The sequence below is a fragment of the Oncorhynchus masou genome, chromosome 31 (assembly GCF_036934945.1).
Source record: "Oncorhynchus masou masou isolate Uvic2021 chromosome 31, UVic_Omas_1.1, whole genome shotgun sequence".
Taxonomy (NCBI): domain Eukaryota; kingdom Metazoa; phylum Chordata; class Actinopteri; order Salmoniformes; family Salmonidae; genus Oncorhynchus; species Oncorhynchus masou.
In genome coordinates, this window is record NC_088242.1 from 7,799,111 (window position 1) to 7,820,687 (window position 21,577).

A 21,577-nucleotide genomic window follows, 5' to 3' on the forward strand; every position below is an offset into this window, starting at 1 on the left:
TGAATAAGGTGCACAGAGTACACTGCCTGCTACTCAGGCCCAGTTGCTAATATATGCATATTATTAGTATAGAACACAACTCTGAAGTTTCTAAAACTGTTTGAATGATGTATGTGAGTATAACAGAACTCATATGGCAGGCAAAAACCTGAGAAAAAATCCAACCAGGAAGTGGGAAATCTGAGGTTTGTAGTTTTTCAACTCATTGCCTATCAAATATACAGTGTCTATGGGGTCATATTGCACTTCCTAAGGCTTCCACTAGATGTCAACAGTCTTTAGAACCTTGATTGATGCTTCTACTGTGAAGGAGGGGGAATGGGAGCTGAATGAGGTCTGCCAGTGTACCATGAGCTGACCAAGCGCGTTCACGTGAGAGTTAGCTTGTATTCCATTGCATTTCTACAGACAAAGGAATTCACCGGTTGAAACATTATTGAAGATTTATGATAAAAACATCCTAAGGATTGATTCTATACATCGTTTGACATGTTTCTACGGACTGTAACGGAACTTTTTGACTTTACGTCTGCTCGCATCTAATGAATTTGGATTACTGGGCTAAACGCGCGAAAAAAGGAGGTATTTGAACATAAATGGACTTTATCGAACAATTCAAACATTTATTGTGGAACTGGGATTCCTGGGATTGCATTCTGATGAAGATCATCAAAGGTAAGTGACGATTTATAATGCTATTTCTGACTTTGTTGAATCCACAATATAAAGTTTTTTTGAAATCTGACACAGCGGTTGCATTAACCTCTTGAAGCTAGGGGGCACTATTTTTATGTTTGGAAAAATAACGTTGCCAAAGTAAACGGCCTATTTCTCAGGACCAGATGCTAGAATATGCATATAATTGACAGATTAGGATATAAAACACTAAAGTTTCCAAAACGGTCAGTGACTATAACAGAACTGATATTGCAGGCGAAACCCTGAGAAAAATCAAACCAGGAAGTGGTTTCTATTTTGAAAACTCCATGTTCCATAGCCTACCATTGCTCCATTTAAAAGGGATATCAACCAGATTCCTTCTCCTATCACTTCCTCAAGGTGTTAACAGTCTTCAGACGTAGTTTCAGGCTTTTATTTAGAAAAATGTGCCAGAACGATAACATCGCGTCAAGTGGTCACATGAGTTTTGCTCACGCAACAGAGTTTGGACAGCTATTGCTTTTCCCTCTCCTACTGTGAAAGACATTTGCGGTTGATATATTATTGATTATATATTTTAAAAACAACCTGAGGATTGATTATAAAAAACATTTTACATGTTTCTGTGGACATTATGGAAACTATTTGGAATTTGTCTGCGTTGTCGTGACAACTCTTTCCTGTGGATTTCTGAACATAATGCGCCAAACAAACGGAGGTATTTTGGATATAAAAATAATCTTTATGGAACAAAAGGAAAATTTGTTGTGTAACTGGGAGTCTCGTGAGTGAAAACATCTGAAGATCATCAAAGGTAAATTATTAATTTGATAGCTTTTCTGATTTTCGTGACCAAGCTACCTGATGCTAAGTGTACTTAATGTTTTGTCATGCGATCGATAAACTTACAAACGCTTGGATTGCTTTCGCTGTAGAGCATAATTTCAAAATCTGAGACGACAGGTGGATTAACAAAAGGCTAAGCTATGTTTTGCAATATTGCACTTGTGATTTCATGAATATGAATATTTTTAGTAATATTATTTGACTGGGGCGCTATGCTATTCAGCGGTTGCTGATGACAATTATACCACTTAAGGGATGGGTAGCGTCAAGAAGTTAAGGAGAAGTGGATCTAAAATTCCATGCATAACACTTGTATCTTTTAGCAATGTTTATTATGACTATTTCTGTAAATTGATGTGGCTCTCTGCAAAATCACCGGACGTTTTAGAACTACTGAACATAACGCGCCAATGTAAACTGAGATTTTTGGATATAAATATGCACTTTATCGAACAAAACATACATGTATTGTGTAACAAAGTCCTATGAGTGTCATCTGATTATCAAAGTTTAGTGATTAATTTTCTCTCTTTTTCTGCTTTTTGTGACTCCTCTCTTTGGCTGGAAAAATGACTGTGTTTTTCAGTGACTAGGTACTGACTTAACATAATCACTTAGTTGTAAATCCTTTTTGAAATCTGACACTGTGGCTGGAATTACAACAAGTTTATCTTTAAAATGGTGCGAAATACTTGGATGAAATGCATGCCCAAATTCAACTACCTGTGACTCATCCCCAAATGATAAGATATGCATATTATTAGTAGATTTGGATAGAAAACACTCTGAAGTTTCTAAAACTGTTTGAACCATGTCTGTGAGTATAACATAACTTATGTAGCAGGCAAAACCCTGAGGACAAACCATTCAGATGGTTTGTTTGTTTGTTTTTGAGGTCAATCTTTTCAATGCGTTTTCATTGGGAATCCAGATTTCTAAGGGACTTGCTTGCAGTTCCTACCGCTTCCACTGGATGTCACCAGTCTTTAGAAATTGGTTGAGGTTTTTCCTTTGTGTAATGAAGAAGTAGCCCTGTTCAAAACGATGGTCACTTCATGTGTACTGTTTGAGAGAGGCGCGTGACCAGAAAGCTAGCGTCAGTTTGTTTTCTTCCTGTATTGAACACAGATCATCCCGTCTTCAATTTTATTGATTATTTACTTTTAAAAAATGCCTAAAGTTGTATTACAAAAGTAGTTTGAAATGTTTTGGCAAAGTTTACAGGTAACTTTTGAGATATTTTGTAGTCACGTTGCGCAAGTTGGAACCGGTGTTTTTATGGATCAACATTTTGGATATATATGGACGGAATTAATGGAACAAAAGGACCATTTGTGATGTTTATGGGACATTTTGGAATGCTCAACAGAAGAAGCTCGTCAAAGGTAATGCATGTTTTATATATTTTTAATTCTGCATTTTGTGTTCGCTCCTGCAGGGTTGAAAAATATTCTCTCTCTTTTGTTTACGGAGGTGCTATCCTCATAATATCATCGTTTGCTTTTGCCGAAAAGCCTTTTTGAAATTTGACATGTTGGATGGATTCCCAACATGTGTAGCTTTAATTTGGTATTTTACATGTGTGATTTCATAAAAGTTAGATTTTTATAGGAATTTATTTGAATTTGCCGCACTGCATTTTCTCTGGCTTTTGGCCAAGTGAGACGCTACCATCCCACATATACCAGAGAGGTTAACGAGGGGTGGAAACTCAGGATACTAGACAACGAGGATTCTGAGTCTGCTAATACAAATCTCTATAAGGCTGGAACAGTAATAGTACAGGGCAACCCCAAACAGTTTCAGCTAAACTTTCACCTAATCAAAGAATTATAGTCCAGCAGGAGAAGCTCTCCCTTGAGAAAGATACCCCACCCCAGATCTCTTCATTATATAACACCACAGATGAGCAACCCCAAGCGGAAAGTAAACCTCCCACCATGGAGTACTACCCCCTCATTGAAATGAAGGATACATTTACCCAGCTGGTGGTAAGGCAGGTGGAGCTGGAACAGCAGGTGATTACTCTGCAGTCAGCACAGACCCAGACAACAGTCCAGCACAACAACACCCCCTTAACTAGACCTGGCGAGCTGGAGGTGGAGAGAGACATATCTGCACTCTGGACTGTGGTGAGACAACTTCAACGATATAAAAAGAAAGAGCAGGAAAGAACAGAGCACTAGGGGAGAATCAGACTGCTGGAGGAGATGTTGAGGGGGATGGCGTGACAGAGAACAACCCACTAGAGAGGTGGCCACCCCCGCAGAGAAGCCAGCTCAAATGGGAAATATAAAGAAGAAAAAAACCTTTTTCCCAAACACAGTGTGTCTAAACTCTGGTGTCCAAACACCCAGCGTGCCCTAGACCTTCTGTCTGAGGACCAACTAGGGTCACCCAGTTACATAATAATACACACAGGCCCCAAAGACCTGAGAATACAGCAGGAAAGGGTGGCCACAGCACTGAAGCGAGTGATTGAAAAAGCTTGTTCTACTTTTCCCAATGCACAAGTGGTTATGTCCACCCTGCTACCACGAAAAAGACTTCCACCCTACTACCATACAGCGGGTAAACGCAAGTATTTCAAGTGACTTGCCTCAAGAACAATTTGTCCACCACTCCACCCTGGACTAGAACAGCCTCTATGACCAGGTCCACCTCTACAAGGCAGCAGTGCCCACCACTCCACCCTGGACTAGAACAGCCTCTATGACCAGGTCCACCTCTACAAGGCAGCAGTGCCCACCACTCCACCCTGGACTAGAACAGCCTCTATGACCAGGTCCACCTCTACAAGGCAGCAGTGCCCACCACTCCACCATGGACTAGAACAGCCTCTATGACCAGGTCCACCTCTACAAGGCAGCAGTGCCCACCACTCCACCCTGGACTAGAACAGCCTCTATGACCAGGTCCACCCTGGACTAGAACAGCCTCTATGACCAGGTCCACCCTGGACTAGAACAGCCTCTATGACCAGGTCCACCCTGGACTAGAACAGCCTCTATGACCAGGTCCACCCTGGACTAGAACAGCCTCTATGACCAGGTCCACCCTGGACTAGAACAGCCTCTATGACCAGGTCCACCCTGGACTAGAACAGCCTCTATGACCAGGTCCACCCTGGACTAGAACAGCCTCTATGACCAGGTCCACCTATACAGGGCAGCAGTGCCGACCTTCACCCGGAGTCTGAAGGACATCGCTCTCAAACGCAGCCCCAACACTTCACATAGGAGCAACAGATCAATAGACACCCCGCCCAGACCTGCAGACCCCCCCTTACATCCAGACCACAACACCACCAGCCACATCCACACCACCACCACATCCAATCAACACCCACCCAAGTCAACCATCCCCACACCCCATGTAGGCCCCCTCAGATCAGACGTATGTTCCTCCTGCCCACCCCATGCACCCCACCCCCGCATAGAGGGCCTCAACATGGAAGTCACACAAACGCCCAGGCCGTGAGCAGGCGAAAAGGCCCAACCCCCACTCTTACACTAGTCCAAGCCAATGGAATGTACCAGATGCTCAGCAGGCTCTGCTCACACTTACTGGCCTGAGGCCAAACCACAAGACCAACAACATTGGACACTTTATGGAATACAAAGCCTTCACCATCTCATCTAGAATATCCAAGACCTGAGGTCATCAGCCTTTGGTCTGAAGAGCAGGAACCTGGACTTCAAAGAAATTGGAAATATAGACATTGTCATCCTTCAAGAAACATGATATAGAGGAGACGGACCCACTGGTTGCCCTCTAGGTTACAGATAGCTGGTAGTCCCATCCACCAAACTACCAGGTGGGTGGTATAGAGGAGACAGACCCACTGGTTGCCCTCTAGGTTACAGATAGCTGGTAGTCCCATCCACCAAACTACCAGGTGGGTGGTATAGAGGAGACAGACCCACTGGTTGCCCTCTAGGTTACAGATAGCTGGTAGTCCCATCCACCAAACTACCAGGTGGGTGGTATAGAGGAGACAGACCCACTGGTTGCCCTCTAGGTTACAGAGAGCTGGTAGTCCCATCCACCAAACTACCAGGTGTGAAACAGGGATGGGACTCAGGGGGTATGCTAATTTGGTATAGAGCAGACCTAACTCTCTCCATTAAATTAATCAAAACAGGAACATTTTACATTTGGCTGGAAATTCAAAAGGAAATTATATTAACAGAGAAAAAATGTCCTCCTGTGTGCTACCTATATCCCTCCACTAGAATTCCCATACTTTAATGAAGAAAGCTTCTCCATCCTGGAGGGGGAAATCAATAATTTCCAGAACCAGGGACATGTACTAGTCTGTGGTGACCTAAATGCCAGAACCGGACAAGAACCTGACACCCTCAGCACACAGGGGGACAAACAACTGCCTGGAGGTGATAGCATTCCCTCCCCCATATGCCCAACTATGACAACATAACCAACAAAAACGGGCCACAACTCCTGCAGCTCTATCGCACACTGGGTATGTACAGTACATAGTCAATGATAAGCTTCGAGGGAACTCCTGCAGTAGGTACACCTATAACTCATCTCTTGGCAGTAGTACTGTAGACTACTTTATCACTGACCTCAACCCAGAGTCTCTCAGAGCGTTCACAGTCAGCACACTGACACCCCTATCAGATCACAGCAAAATCACACTCTACTTGAACAGAGCAATACTCAATCATGAGGCATCAAAGCCAAAGAAACTGAATCATATTAAGAAATGCTATAGATGAAAGGAATGTAGTTTGGAAACCTACCAAAAAACAATTAGCCTAAAAACAAATTCAATCCCTTTTAGACAACTTGCTGGACAAAACGTTCCACTGTAATAGTGAAGGTGTAAACTTGGCAGTAGAAAATCTTAACAGTATATTTGACCTCTCAGCTTCCCTATCAAATCTAAAAATCTCAAATTATAAAAATAAGACAATTAACAACAATGACAAAATGGTTTAATGAAGATGCAAAAATCTAAAAGAAATTGAGAAACCTGTCCAACCAAAAACATAGAGACCGGGAAAACCTGAGTCTACGCCTTCACTACGGTGAATCACTAAAACAACACAGAAATACACTACAGAAAAAGAAGGAACAGCACGTCAGAAATCAGCTCAATGTAATTGAAGAATCCATAGACTCTAACCACTTCTGGAGAAATTGGAAAACACTAAAACAACAACACGAGAAATTAGAGATGGAGATGTATGGGTAAACCAGTTCTGCAATCTTTTTGGCTCTTTAACAAAGAACAAACAGCAAAACCATATAAACTTAGCAACAAAAAAAACACGTCATCTCACTGTTAACTGAGTTTATTTTCAGCAATCTTCACATGTGTAAATATTTGTATGAACATAAGATTCAACAATTGAGAACTTAACAAGTTCCACAGACATGTGACTAACAGAAACAAATGTGTCCCTGAACAAAGGAAGGGTCAAAATCAAAAGTAACAGTCAGTATCTGGTGTGGCCACCAGCTGTATTAAGTACTGCAGTGCATCTGTTCCTCATGGACTACAAAAGATTTGCCAGTTCTTGCTGTGAGATGTTACCCAACTCGTCCACCAAGGCCCATGCAAGATCCCAGACTTTTCTGGTGGAATTGGCCCTAGCCCTCATCCACCGATCCAACAGGTCCCAGATGTGGTCAATGGTATTGAGATGCGGGCTATTCACTGGCCATGGCAGAACACTGACATTCCTGTCATGCAGGAAATCACGCACAGAACGAGCAGTATGGCTGGTGGCATACATCAGGCCTACAAGCCCTCAGTCCAGCCTCTCTCAGCCTATTGCAGACAGTCTGAGCACTGATGGAGGAATTGTGCACTACTGGTGTAACTCGGGCAGTTGTTGTTGCCATCCTGTACCTGTCCCACAGGTGTGATATTCGGATGTACCGATCCTGTGCAGGTGTTGTTACCCCTGGTCTGCCACTGCGAGGACGATCAGCTGCCCGTCCTGTCTCCCTGTAGTGCTGTCCTAGGCGTCTCTCAGTATGGACATTTATGCAATTTCTTGCCCTGGCCACATCTGCAATCCTCATGCCTCCTTGCAGTATGCGTAAGGCACATTCACGCAGATGAGCAGGGACCCTGGGCATCTTTCTTTTGGTGTTTTTTTGAGTCAGTAGAAAGGCCTCTTTAGTGTCCTACGTTTTCATAACTGTGACCTTAATTGCCTACACTCTGTAAGCTGTTAGTGTCGTAACGACCGTTCCACAGGTGCATGTTCATTAATTGTTTATGGTTCATTGAACAAGCACGGGAAACAGTGTTTAAACCTTTTACAGTGAAGATCTGTGAAGTTATTTGGATTTTTACAAATTATCTTTGAAAGACAGAGTCCTGAAAAAGGGACGATTCTTTTTTTGCTGAGTTTATTATTGAAAATTGGAAAACACTAAACAAACAACAACACAAAGAATTATCTATCCAAAATGGAGATGTATGGGTAAACCCCTTCTCCAATCTTTTTGGCTCTATAACAAAGAATAAAGAGCAAAAACATAGACATGTTTAAATACAAATCTTAGAATCAACTATTAAAGACTCCCAGAACCCACTGGATTCTCCAATTACCTTGAGTGAACTACAGGACAAAATAAAAACCCTCAAACTCAAAAAGGCCTGTGGTGTTGATGGTATCCTCAATGAAATGATCAAATGTACAGACGACAATTTCCAATTGGCTATACTAAAACTCTAACATCATCCCTAGCTCTGGCATATTCCCCAATATTTGGAACCAAGGACTGATCACCCCAATCCACAAATGTGGAGACAAATTTGACCCCAATAACTACTGTGGATATGCGTCAACAGCAACCTTGGGAAAATCCTCTGCATTATCATTAACAGCAGACTCGTACATTTCCTCAGTGGAAACAATGTACTGAGCAAATGTCAAATGGACTTTTTACCAAATTATTGTACGACAGACCACGTATTCACCTTGCACACGCTAATTGACAAACAAACAAAACAAAACAAAGGTATGCTTTGTTGATTTCAAAAAAGCCTTCGACTCAATTTGGCATGAAGGTCTACTATACAAATTGATGGAAAGTGGTGTTGGGGGAAAAACATACAACATTATAAAATCCATGTACACAAACAACAAGTGTACAGCTAAAATTGCCCCAAAAAAAGAAATTTCTTCCCACAGGGCCGTGGAGTGAGACAGGGATGCAGATTAAGCCCACCCTCTTCAACATAAATATCAACGGATTGGCGAGGGCACTAGAAAAGTCTGCAGCACCCAGCCTCACACTACTAGAATCTGAAGTCAAATGTCTACTGTTTGCTGATGGTCTGGTGCTTCTGTCACCAACCAAGGAGGGCCTACAGCAGCACCTAGATCTTCTGCACAGATTCTGCCAGACCTTGGTCCTGACAGTAAATCTCAGTAAGACCAAAATAAGTGTTCCAAAAAAGGTCCAGTCGCCAGGACTACAAATACAAATTCCATCTAGACACCGTTGCCCAAGAGCACACAAAAAACTATACATACCTTGGCCTAAACATCAGCGCCACAGGTAACTTCCACAAAGCTGTGAATGATCTGAGAGACAAGGAAAGAAGGGCCTTCTTTGCCATCAAAAGGAACATAAAATTCAATATACCAATTAGGATCTGGCTAAAAAAATACTTGAATCAGTTATAGAACCCATTGCCCTTTATGGTTGTGAGATCTGGGGTCCACTCACCAACCAAGAATTCACAAAATGGGACAAATACCAAATTGAGACTGCATGCAGAATTCTGCAAAAATACCACCCGTGTACAATGTAGAACACAAAATAATGCATGCAGAGCAGAATTATGCCAATACCCGCTAATTCTCAAGATCCAGAAAAGAGCCGTTAAATTCTACAATCACCTCAAAGGAAGCGATTCCCAAACCTTCAATAACAAAGCCATCACCTACAGAGAGATGGACCTGGAGAAGAGTCCCCTAAGCAAGCTGGTCCAGGGGCTCGGTTCACAAACACACCACACAGAGCCCCTGACCAAATAGCATTCTAGTTTGCTCTGTTTTTTTGTTCATTCTTTCCAATGTGTCAAGTATTCACACACACAACCCACAGAGCACCTGGAAAGCAACACTATTAGACCCAACCAAATCATGAGAAAACAAAAAGATAATTACATGACACATTGGAAAGAATTAACAAAAAAACAGTGCAAACTAGAATGCTTTTTGGCCCCAAACAGAGAGTACACAGCGGCAGAATACCTGACCACGGTGACTGACCCAAAATTAAGGAAAGCTTTGACTATGTACAGACTCAGTGAGCATAGCCTTGCATTAAGAAAGGCCGTCGTAAGCAGACCTGGCTCTCAAGAGAAGACAGGCTATGTGCACACTGCACACAAAATGAGGTAGAAACTGAGCTGCACTTCCTAACCTCCTGCCCAATGTATGACCATATTAGAGACACATATGTCCTAGCCGTGTCTGAATCCTGGAAAGGCACCAAAAATCCTGACATTTCCATCCCTAAATATAACATTTTCCGACAAGATAGAACAGCCAAAGGGGGCGGAGTTGCAATCTACTGCAGAGATAGTCTGCAGAGTTCTGTCATACTGTCCAGGTCTGTGCCCAAACAGTTTAAGCTTCTACATTTAAAAATCCACCGTTCCAGAAACAAGTCTCTCACTGTTGCCGCCTTAGCCCCCGACTGTGCCCTGGGCACCATATGTGAATTGTACTGTTAGGTGACCTAAACTGGGACATGCTTAATATCCTGGCCGTCCAACAATTTAAGCTAGATGCCCTCAATCTCACATCAATTATCAAGGAACCTACCAGGTACAACCCTAAATCCGTAACCATGAGCACGCCTTTAGATATCATCCGGACCAATTTGCCCTCTAAATACACCTCTGCTGTCTTCAACCAGGATCTCAGCGATCACAGCCTCATTGCCCGCATGTGTAATGAGTCGCGGTCAAACAACCACCCCTCATCACTGTCAAACACTCCCTAAAACACTTCAGCGAGCAGGCCTTTCTAATCGACCTGGCCCGGGTCTCCTGGAAAGATATTGACCTCATCCCGTCTGTAGAGGATGCCAGGTTGCCCTTCAAATGTGCTCTCCTCTCCATCTTAAATAAGCATGCCCCATTCAAAAAATGTAGAACTAAGGACAGATATAGCCCTTGCCTCACCCCAGACTTGACTGCCCTTGACCAGCACAAAAACACCCTGTGGCGTTTTGCATTAGCATCGAATAGCCCCCGCGATATGCAACTTTTCAGGGAAGTCAGGAACCAATATTCTCAGCCAGTTAGGAAAGCTAAGGCTAGCTTTTTCAAACAGAAATTTGCTTCCATTCCAAAAGGTTTTGGGACACTGTAAAGTACATGGAGAATAAGAGCACCTCCTCCCAGCTGCCCACTGCACTGAGGCTAGGAAACACTGTCATCACTGATAAATCTACGAAAGTTGATAATTTCAATAAGCATCCATCTGACCATGCTTTCCACCTGGATACCCCCCGCTTCTCCTTCCCCCAAATTCAGACAGCTGATGTTCTGAAATAACTGCAAAATCTGGATCCCTACTAATCAGCTGGGCAAGACAATCTGGACCCTCTCTTTCCAAAGTTACCCACCAAAATTGTTGCAACCCCTATTACTAGCCTATTCAACCTCTCTTTCGTATCGTCTGAGATCCCCAAAGATCGGAAAGCTTCCGCGGTCATCCCCGACACTCTAGACCCAAACTGTTAGAGACCTGTATCCATCCTGCCCTGCCTTTCTAAAATCTTCAAAAGCCAAGTTAATAAACAGATCACCGACCGTTTCGAATCCCACCGTAACTTCTCCACTATGCAATCTGGTTTCCGAGCTGGTCACGGGTGCACCTCAGCCACGCTCAAGGTCCTAAACGATATCATAACCTCCATCGATAAAAGACAGTACTGCACAGCCGTCTTCATCAACCTGGACAAGGCTTTTGACTCTTATCAGTCACCAAATTCTTATCAGAAGATTCAATAGCCTTGGCTTCTCAAATGACTGCCTCGCCAACCACTTCTCAGATAGAGTTCAGTGTGTCAACAAGGGCCTGTTGTCCGGACCTCTGACAGTCTCTATGGGGGTGCCACAGGGTTCAATTTTCGGGCCGACTCTTTTCTCTGTATATATATCAATGGTGTCACTCTTGCTGCCAGTGATTCTCTGACCCACCTCTAAGCAGACGACACCATTCTTTATACATCTGGTCCTTCTTTGGACACTGTGCTAACAAACCTCCAAATGAGCTTCAGCGCCATATAACACTCCTCCAACTGCTTTTAAATGCTAGTAAAACTATGTGCATGCTCTTCAACTGATAGCTGCCCACACCCTCCCGCCCAACTAGCGTCACTACTCTGGACGGTTCTGACTTGTGGACAACTACAAATACCTAGGTGTCTGGCTCGACTGTAAAATCTCCTTCCAGACTCACATTAAGCATCTCCAATCCAAAATGAAATCTAGAATCGGCTTCCTATTTTGTAACAAAGTCTAATTCACTCATGCCGCCAAACATACCCTAGTAAAACTGACTATCCTACCGATCCTCGACTTCGGCGATGTCATTTACAAAATAGCCACCAATACTCTACTCAAAAAACTGGATGAAGTCTATCACAGTGCCATCCGTTTTATCACCAAAGCCCCATGTACTTCCCACCACTGTGACCTGTATGCTCTCGTTGGCTGGCCCTCACTACATATCTGTCGCCAAACCCACTGGCTCCAGGTCATCTAAGTCTTTGCTAGGTAAAGCCCCGCCTTATCTCAACTCACTTGTCACCATAGCAACACCCACCCATAACACACGCACCAGCAGGTATATTGCATTGGTCAACCCCAAAGCCAATACCTCTTTTGGCCGCCTATCCTTCCAGTTCTCTGCAGACAATGACCGGAACAAATTGCACAAATCTATGAAGATGGAGTCTTATATCTCCCTCCCTAACTTTAAGCATCAGCTTACAGATCACTGTACCTGTACACAGCCAATCTGTAAATAGCCCACCCAACTACCTCATCCCCATATTGTTACTAACCCTCTTGCTCTTTTGCACCACAGTATCTCTACTTGCACATCATCATCTGCACATCTATCTGGTGTTAATGCTAAATTGTATTTCTTTTCACCTCTTGGGCCTATTTGTTGCCTACCTCCCTACTCTTCTACATTTGCACACACTGTACAGGTTTCTATTATTCTTTTCTATTGTGTTATTGACTGTACGTTTGTTTATGTGTAACTCTGTGTTGTTGTTTTTGTTGCGCTGCGTTGCTTTATCTTGGCCAGGTCGCAGTTGTAAATTGTTCTCAACTGGCCTACCTGGTTAAATAAAGTTGAAATAAAAAATAAAAAACACATTTCCCTCAGATTACACAGATGCACAAAGAATTTGAAAACAAACCCGCTTTTGATAAACTCCCATATCTACTGGGTGAAATACCAGTGTGCCGTCACAGCAGCAAGATTTGTGAACCAGTGAGAAACAAACACCATTGTATATTCAACCTATATTTATGCGTATTTATTTTCCCTAGTGTACTTTAACCACTTGTACATTGTTACAACACTGAATATAGACATAATGACATTTGTAATGTCTTTATTCTTTTGGAAATTCTGTGAGTGTTTATTTTTATTGTTTATTTCACTTTTGCATATTATCTACTTCACTTGCTTTGGCAATGTTAAAATGTGCTTCCCATGCCAATAAAGTCCTTTGAATTGAATTGAGAGAGAAAGGGAGAGAGAGAGAGAAAGGAAGAGAGAGAGAGATAAAGAGAGATAAGAGAGAGAGAAAGGAAGAGAGAGGGGGAGAGAGAAAGAGAGAGATAAGAGATTGAGAAAAAGACAGACAGAAGGAGAGAGAGAGAGACAACCTCAGACAAAACTAAGGAGCCAAACATGTATAAAAGGCCTTTACCTGTTGGCATCCTTAAGAGAGGCGGGTTGCAGCACTCCATGTGAAACCCTCGATCACAGGAGTCACAGAACAGCATCTCATCCTGCAAGGAGACAGGAGGCATGTGTGGGGCTGTGTGGTGGCTTCCCTGTAGTTGCATAGATGTTACACCTTCTGTCATTTCACTCTAAAGGAGGTACACGTCCGTTTAGTTTAATATGGATGAGAAGGTGATTTATGTTTTGAATGAAGAAAGGATGGTACATCTTCAATGTACAACATGTTGCCCGGGGAAAAGGCTGACCTATGTTTGAAAACATCTGTAATTATATAGCATGTGTCCCAAACAGCACACTATTACCAATATAGTGCACGACCTTTGACCTTCGTAGTACATTTATATAGCGACTAGGGCGCTTATTTGGGATCAGCCAATATCATTAAGAGGACATGTACTACCCATAATGCCTTGGAGACGTTAGACTCGCTATGTCTCCATGAAGGTATTATCAATCTATATCACGGATTAAAATGGCTTGTAGTAAAACAGAAAATAGAACAATATTACATAATATAATATAATACTTACAGCGTTTCTGCCTTGTATTTGACAGGAGCTACATGTTTTACATTCTATACATTGCCATCGCAATCTCTTGACGTTAGTGGTCAGCTCTGGGGAAAACTTCAAACAAGACGGGTGCCCTGTAGAGGTAATTAAAGAGGAGCATATTAGTGTTCCTGTACATTTCAACCATATTTTGGTTCACGTCCAAAACAGCACCATATTTCCTATGTAATGCTTTTGACCAGAGCAGAGAAAGACCTACACTGCATTCACACCCCTGGATTTTTTATTTTCATTTTGTTGTGTTAAATGGGATTCAAATGGATTTAATTGTAATTTTTGTCCAACATCTACACAAAATATTCTGTAATGTCAAACTGAAATATTTTTTTTATATATTTTTTTTTATAAATTAAAATGAAAACACCAATATATTTTAATTAGATACGTATTCAACCTCCTGAATCGCCTTGGGCAGCATTTGCAGCCGAGGGTCTTTTGGGGTCTCTAAGCGCTTTGCAAACCTTGAAAGTACAATTCTTACCCATTTTGTTTTTTATTCTTCAAGTTCTGTCAAGTTGGTTGTTGAACATTGCTCGACAGACATTTTCAAGTCTTGCAACAGATTTTCAAGCCAATTTAAGTCAAAACTGTTACTAGGACACTCAGGACTGAGTTGGAAAGGATGCCTGTATCTTTGTAGTGACTGGGTGTATTGATATACCATCCAAAGTGTAATTAATGACTTCACAATGCTCAAAGGGATGTTCAATGTCTGCTTTTTTTATACCAATCCACAAATAGGTGCCCTTCTTTGCGAGGTATTAGAAAACCTCCCTGGTCTTTGTGGTTGAATCTGTGTTTGAAATTAACTGCTCTTAACCTTACAGATAATTGTACGAGTGGGGTACAGAAGTAGGGTAGTCATTAAACAAATCATGTTAAACACCCTTCTACAAAGAGCTAGTCCATGCAACTTATTATTCAACTTGTTAAGCACATTTTTACGCAAATGTATTTAGGCTTGCCATACCTATTGACTCATGAGATTTCAGCTTTTCATTTTTTATTAAATTTGTAAAAAATGTTCTAAAAACATACATCCATTGTGACATTACATTATTGTGAGTATTCAGGCTGTAACAAAATGTGGAAAAAATAAATGGCTGTGAATGCATTCTGAAGCCCGAATGGGGAAGAGGGTGCCACTTGGGACCATATTCTTTAGTATCAGTTTCACAGAGCAGTAGACTCGACCTTCCCATCACACAAGAAGGTTCAAAGTGAAACTGACAGTATTTTAACTACTTCGCAAGATATGAAAAACAGACCATTAAAATATCAGTCGAAAATATCCAATTCACAGTTTAATGCTACAAAACCAACTTAATATAGTTTTAAAAAATAGGTTCTATCTGACAAAAAAATAACATTACATGGAGTAAGGTAGTGTTGGTGAAATTGTTAGGTTAGATTACTTGTTAGATATTACTGCATGAGCGGAACTAGAAGCACAAGCATTTCGCTACGCTCGCATTAACATCTGCTAACCGTGTGTATGTGACAAATAAAATTTGATTTGATTTGTTGGCAGAATAGATGGGATGCATTCATCTATGCATGATTAATATAATTCACCAATATATTGCTTGGTAGTCCAACAAATATTGTTATCAAGTTGTAAATCACAGCCGGTACATTGTTTCTGGCTCCAGCCCTTCGGGATGCACTGTTTCAGTTTCAATGACTCCATATTGTGGACAAAAGCAGAAGAAAGTAAGGCTGGGAATGTGAAATACAAATCAAACTAGTGAGGGCATCAGAAGCAAAGCCATTTTAAGTTTAAGTTTTAAGCCGAATGCAAACTTGAACACAGTTAAAATTCTGTGCAACTTCCAGCGGGCGTTTTCTGTGAACACTTCGGCTATACCCATTTTAAAAATCACAGTTTTAGACAGTGATCAAGTTGGCTACTGTGACTATTTGATCATCATTTAGGCCTACCATCAAAAACAATGGAGAAAATACACCCCATAACATTTTTAGCATGGGAATAGCTGTTCTATCATCCTGCCTACAGTAACAGCCAATGTGTGGTAGGTCTCCATTCCATGATGCTCTACAAAAAAACATGTAGGTCTTAACATTAACCTGTTTATTCTTCAGACCAGGAAGTGACTGAAAATGTGTTTGATGAAAGATACCACTTTACAAAATAAAAAGCATTATTATTCCCATACCACCATTACAGAGAATCAGATAAATTACCATCTGCCTATTGGCTACTCAGCTTATTCAAGCCTGTCTCAATATACAACACTGAGACGGGAAAAAAATTCTTTAAACACACTCGCTTTTCAAACATGTATTTATTAAGGATCCCAGCTGCTACTCTTCCTGGGGAAGCAACATTATTGCAGTTATATACAGAATTTTTAAATATTACATTTCATTACACTTTTCACAACACATTAAATGTTTTCCCTCAGGCCACAACTCTACTTTCACATAATCTTTGGACTGGTAGTGTAACACCTACTCATTCAAGCATTTTTATTTTTACTATTTTCTACATTGTAGAATAATAGTGAAGACATCAAAACTATGAAATGACACATATGGAATTATGTAGTAACCAAAACAAAAGTGTTAAATCAAAATATATTTTATATTTGAGATTCTTCAAATAGACACCCTTTTCCTTCATGACAGCTTTGCACACTCTTGGCATTCTCTCAACCAGCTTCACCTGGGATGCTTTTCCAACAGTCTTGAATGAGTTCCCACATATGCTGAGCACTTGTTGGCTGCTTTTACACTCTGCAGTCTGATTCATGTGTATATATATGTGTGTGTGTGTGTCTTCACAGTCATGTAGTTATGGCTCCATGTAGTACTGTGCTCCTTCCATAGTCTGTTCTTGACTTGGAGATAGTGAAGAGACCTTTGGTGGCATGTCTTATGAGGTATGCATGGGTGTCCAAGCTGTGTGCTAGTAGTTTAAACAGACAGATTGGTGCATTCACCATGTCAACACTTCTTACAAAAACAAGTAGTGATGAAGTCAATCTCTCCTCCACTTTGAGACATGAGAGATTAATGTTAGCTCTCTGTGTACATCCAAGGCGTGCTGCTCTGTTCTGATCCAATTGTAATTTTCCGAGGTCCCTCTTCGTGGCACTTGACCCCACGACTGAACAGTAGTCCAGGTTTGACAAAACTAAGGCCTGTAGGACCTGCCTTGTTGATAGTGTTGTTAAGAAGGTAGAAACTAGGGCCTGTAGGACCTGCCTTGTTGATAGTGTTGTTAAGAAGGTAGAAACTAGGGCCTGTAGGACCTGCCTTGTTGATAGTGTTGTTAAGAAGGCAGAGCAGCGCTTTATTATAGACAGACTTCTCCCCATCTTAGCCACTGTTGTATCAATATGTTTTGACCATGACCGTTTACAGTCCAGGGTTACTCCAAGCAGTTTAGTCATCTCAACTTAATCAATTTACACATTATTTATTACACGGTTTAGTGAACGATTTGAAATATTTCAGACTAACTTGTTCCTTGCCACCCATTCTAAAACTAACTGCAGCTCTTTGTTAAGTGTTGCAGTGATTGCAGTCACTGTAGTAGACAACGTGTCGAGTGATGAGTCATCCGCATACATAGACACACTGGTTTGACTCAAAGCCAGTGGCATTGCATTAGTAAAGACTGAAAAAAGTAACAGGCCTAGACAGCTTCCATGGGGAATTCCTGATTCTACCTGGATTATATTGGAGACTTCCATTAAAGAACACCCTCTGTGTTCTGTTAGACAGGTAACTCTTTATCCACAATATCGCAGGGAGTCTAAAGCCATAACACAAGTTTCTCATCATCAGACTATGCTTGATAATGTCAAAAATCTAACAAAACAGCTCCCAAACTTTTTAATGATCAATTTCACTAAGCCAATCAATCACTTTTGTAAGTGCCTGTTGAGCGTCCTTCCCTATAAGCATGCTGAATGTCTGTTGTCAATTTGTTTACAGTAAAATAGCATTGTATCTGGTCAAACACACACTGGTCAAAACTATTACTAAAGGTTGGTAACATGCTGATTGGTCGGCTATTTAAGCCAGTAAAGGGGGCTTTACTATCCTTAGGTAGGGGAATAATTTCTGCTTCTCTCCAGGCCTGAGGGCACACACTTTCTAGTAGGCTTAAATTAGCAAATAAGATTGTCAATATTGCCCACTATTAACCTCAGTAATTTTCCATCAAAGTTGTCAGACTCCGGTGGTTTGTCATTGTTGATTGACAATTCTTTTCACCTACTTCCACACTCACTTTACAGAGTTAAAAATTACAACGCTAATTTGATCAGTTATACTTGGATGTGTAGTGTCAGGCATGACATGCCAGCAACAAACTCTAAATTTGCTAATCTTGAAAATGAAAAAAAAATGATTAAAGTAATTGGCAATATCAGTGAGTTTTGTGATAAATGAATGATGAAGCCGAGTTTGCCTTTTTGCCCAAAATTTCATTTAAGGTGCTCCAAAGCTTTTTACTATCATTCTTTAAAACATGTATTTTTGTTTCATAATATAGTTTCTTCTTTTTAATCAGTTTAGTCATTTCTTAATTTGCAGCAGGTTAGCCAATCGGTTGTGCAGCCAGACTTATTTGCCATTCCTTTTGTTTCATCCCTCTCAACCATAACATTTTTCAAATTCTCATCAATCCATGGGGATTTAACAGACATTTTCTCAATGGGTTCATGCTTATTAGTAAATGGAATAAGCAATTTCCTAATTGGTGTCAAGTGCAGCGTCTGGTTGCTCCTCATTACACACCACAGACCAACAAATATTCTTTACGTCAACATATCAATCACTACACAACTTATTGTAAGACATCTATCTTATACATTATATACGGCATATGAGGTGCTACAGATGGTAGTAGGCTTAGTACATCACTGGAGCCATATGAGGTGCTACAGAGGGTAATGTGTATGGCTTAGTACATCACTGGGGCCATATGAGGCGCTACAGAGGGTAATGTGTATGGCTTAGTACATCACTGGGGCCATATGAGGTGCTACAGAGGGTAATGTGTATGGCTTAGTACATCACTGGGGCCATATGAGGCGCTACAGAGGGTAGTGCGTATGGCTTAGTACATCACTGGGGCCAAGTTTCCTGTCATCCAGGACCTCTATACCAGGCGGTGTCAGAGGAAGGCCCCAAAAAAATTGGCAAAGACTCCATCCACCCTAGTCATAAGACTGTTCTCTCTGCTACCGCACGGAAAGCGGTACCAGAGTGTCAAGTCTAAGACCAAAAGGCTCCTTAACAGCTTCTACCCCCAAGTCACCTGCTGAACAATTAATCAAAATGGCCACCCAGACTATTTACATTGACCCCACCACTGCTGTTACTTGCTGTTTATCTATTATTGACTCAGGACCAGTATATAGCCTCATTATTGTTACTTATTTTAATTTTGTTATATTTTTTTACTTTATTTACTAGATATCAGATTTGAGTAAATATTAGTAAATATTTTCTTAACTAACAATGCAGTTCTAGAAATAGAGTTAAGGACTTGTAACAAGCATTTCAAGGTAACGTCTACACTTGTATTCGGCCCATGTGACAAATACAATTCGATTTGATTAGGCCCAGCCTTTGGAACTTTGGTTTTCCTAGATATAGCTACTATATTGTGATCACTACATCCTATGGATTTAGATAAGGTTTCAAAGCAAATTTCTGCAGCATTAGTATAGACGTGATCAATACATGTGGATCAATACATCAGTGCTAGAGGCGTCACTACAGACCCTGGTTCGATTCCAGGCTGTATCACAACCGGCCGTGATTGGGAGTCCCAGAGGGCGGCGCACAATTGGCCCAGCGTCGTCCGGTTTAGGGTTTGGCTGGGCTGGGATAGGACGTCATTGTAAATAAGAATTTGTTCTTAACTGACTTGCTTAGTTAAATAAAAAATCATGCCTGTGCTGTTAACTACTCTGGCAGGTTGACTGATAACCTGAACCAGGTTGCAGCCACTGGTTACAGCTTTAACCTTTTTCTTGAGATGGCAGCTTGATGAAAGCCAGTCAATGTTTTTTTTTATTTTTTTTTTAAAATCACCCAGAAAATAAACCTCTGTTGATATGAACCTGTAGCCATATTACTTCAACAGCATTTAACATGAGATACTCTAAGTTTTACAGGAATGTGGTTCAGAATAAACAGCATCACCACCATTGGCATTTCTGTATTTTCTGTACATGTTATAACTATGTATTTCTATCACTGTATCAAAGCTATTATCTACATGAGATTCAGATATACCTAAGAATGTCATCTGTTATTAGCAAATTGTTGATTCTATGAACCTTGTTCCTTAATAAGATACACAAGTTAACACGGGCTATTTTTAGCAGTTGTTTTCATTGCCGGGAAGCTTAGAAGTAAATATATATATATATATATTTATTTTTTTAAACCTTAACTACACATACATATACATTTTACACATGCTCATGTTATTTAAGTTAGTGCAGGGCGAGCTGCAGACAGTGGACTTCCTACAAGGGCACACTGCCTCAGTGCTAACAGTATAACTCTGGTTCATAGGCATATGATTACTGCATACAACAGCTGTAGGATCAGCAGAAGCATTCAGGGCAGTTAGAGGGACATACAATAGGTTACTTACATTGTGTCTTCCAACGCCCCTGGGATAATGTACATTTGCTGAAGCATTATGATGACTCAGCGACACAATAGTAGGGATTAACTGAGCTGGGGTTGTGTCATTGATAAGTCGTTGTCTCAACACAGCGTTATAATGCTGTGAAAGGATCCAGGAAGTCAAAGGATTTGGGTGGATCCCATCACCTTATAAAACCAGCTTTGTTTCCATAAGGCTTAAAAATTGTCAATAAATGTTACACCCATGGAGCTACAATAGTCACGTAGCCAGTTATGGAGGGATAAAATTCTGCTGAACTTCTCAATGCCACGATTTAGGGAGGGCAGAGCGCCAGATATTATGGGGTGTTTGTTGGTGTCAAGCAGAGACCCAAACAGTTCTTTAAAACCATTCTTCAGCTGTTCTGTGCTGCCCTTCATTGAATGCCACATGAACGAAGATAGACGATATTTCCTAGCAGATTAAGGATGACCTGATGCAGGTTTATAATGTCTGGGAGCAGCTTATTGATGACCTGATGCAGGTTTATAATGTCTGGGAGCAGCTTATTGATGACCTGATGCTGGTTTATAATGTCTGGGAGCAGCTTATTGATGACCTGATGCAGGTTTATAATGTCTGGGAGCAGCTTATTGATGACCTGATGCTGGTTTATAATGTCTGGGAGCAGCTTATTGATGTCTTGATGCAGGTTTATAATGTCTGGGAGCAGCTTATTGATGACCTGATGCTGGTTTATAATGTCTGGGAGCAGCTTATTGATGACCTGATGCTGGTTTATAATGTCTGGGAGCAGCTTATTGATGACCTTATGCAGGTTTATAATGTTTATAATGTATGGGAGCAGCTTATTG

The 21,577-nt window shown here is 41.2% G+C and overlaps 1 protein-coding gene across 1 annotated transcript in view; it reads right to left on the bottom strand.

Moving 5' to 3' along the window:
- Nucleotides 1-21,577, bottom strand: part of LOC135523386 (histone acetyltransferase KAT6B-like) — a 105,222-nt gene that overhangs the window by 53,315 nt on the left and 30,330 nt on the right. The window contains exons 4-5 of the mRNA XM_064950024.1: nt 14,039-14,154; nt 13,471-13,552 (exon numbers count right to left, since the gene is read on the bottom strand). Of these exons, the coding sequence (XP_064806096.1) occupies nt 13,471-13,552; nt 14,039-14,154 (198 nt within the window). The remainder of the gene's footprint in view (nt 1-13,470; nt 13,553-14,038; nt 14,155-21,577) is intronic.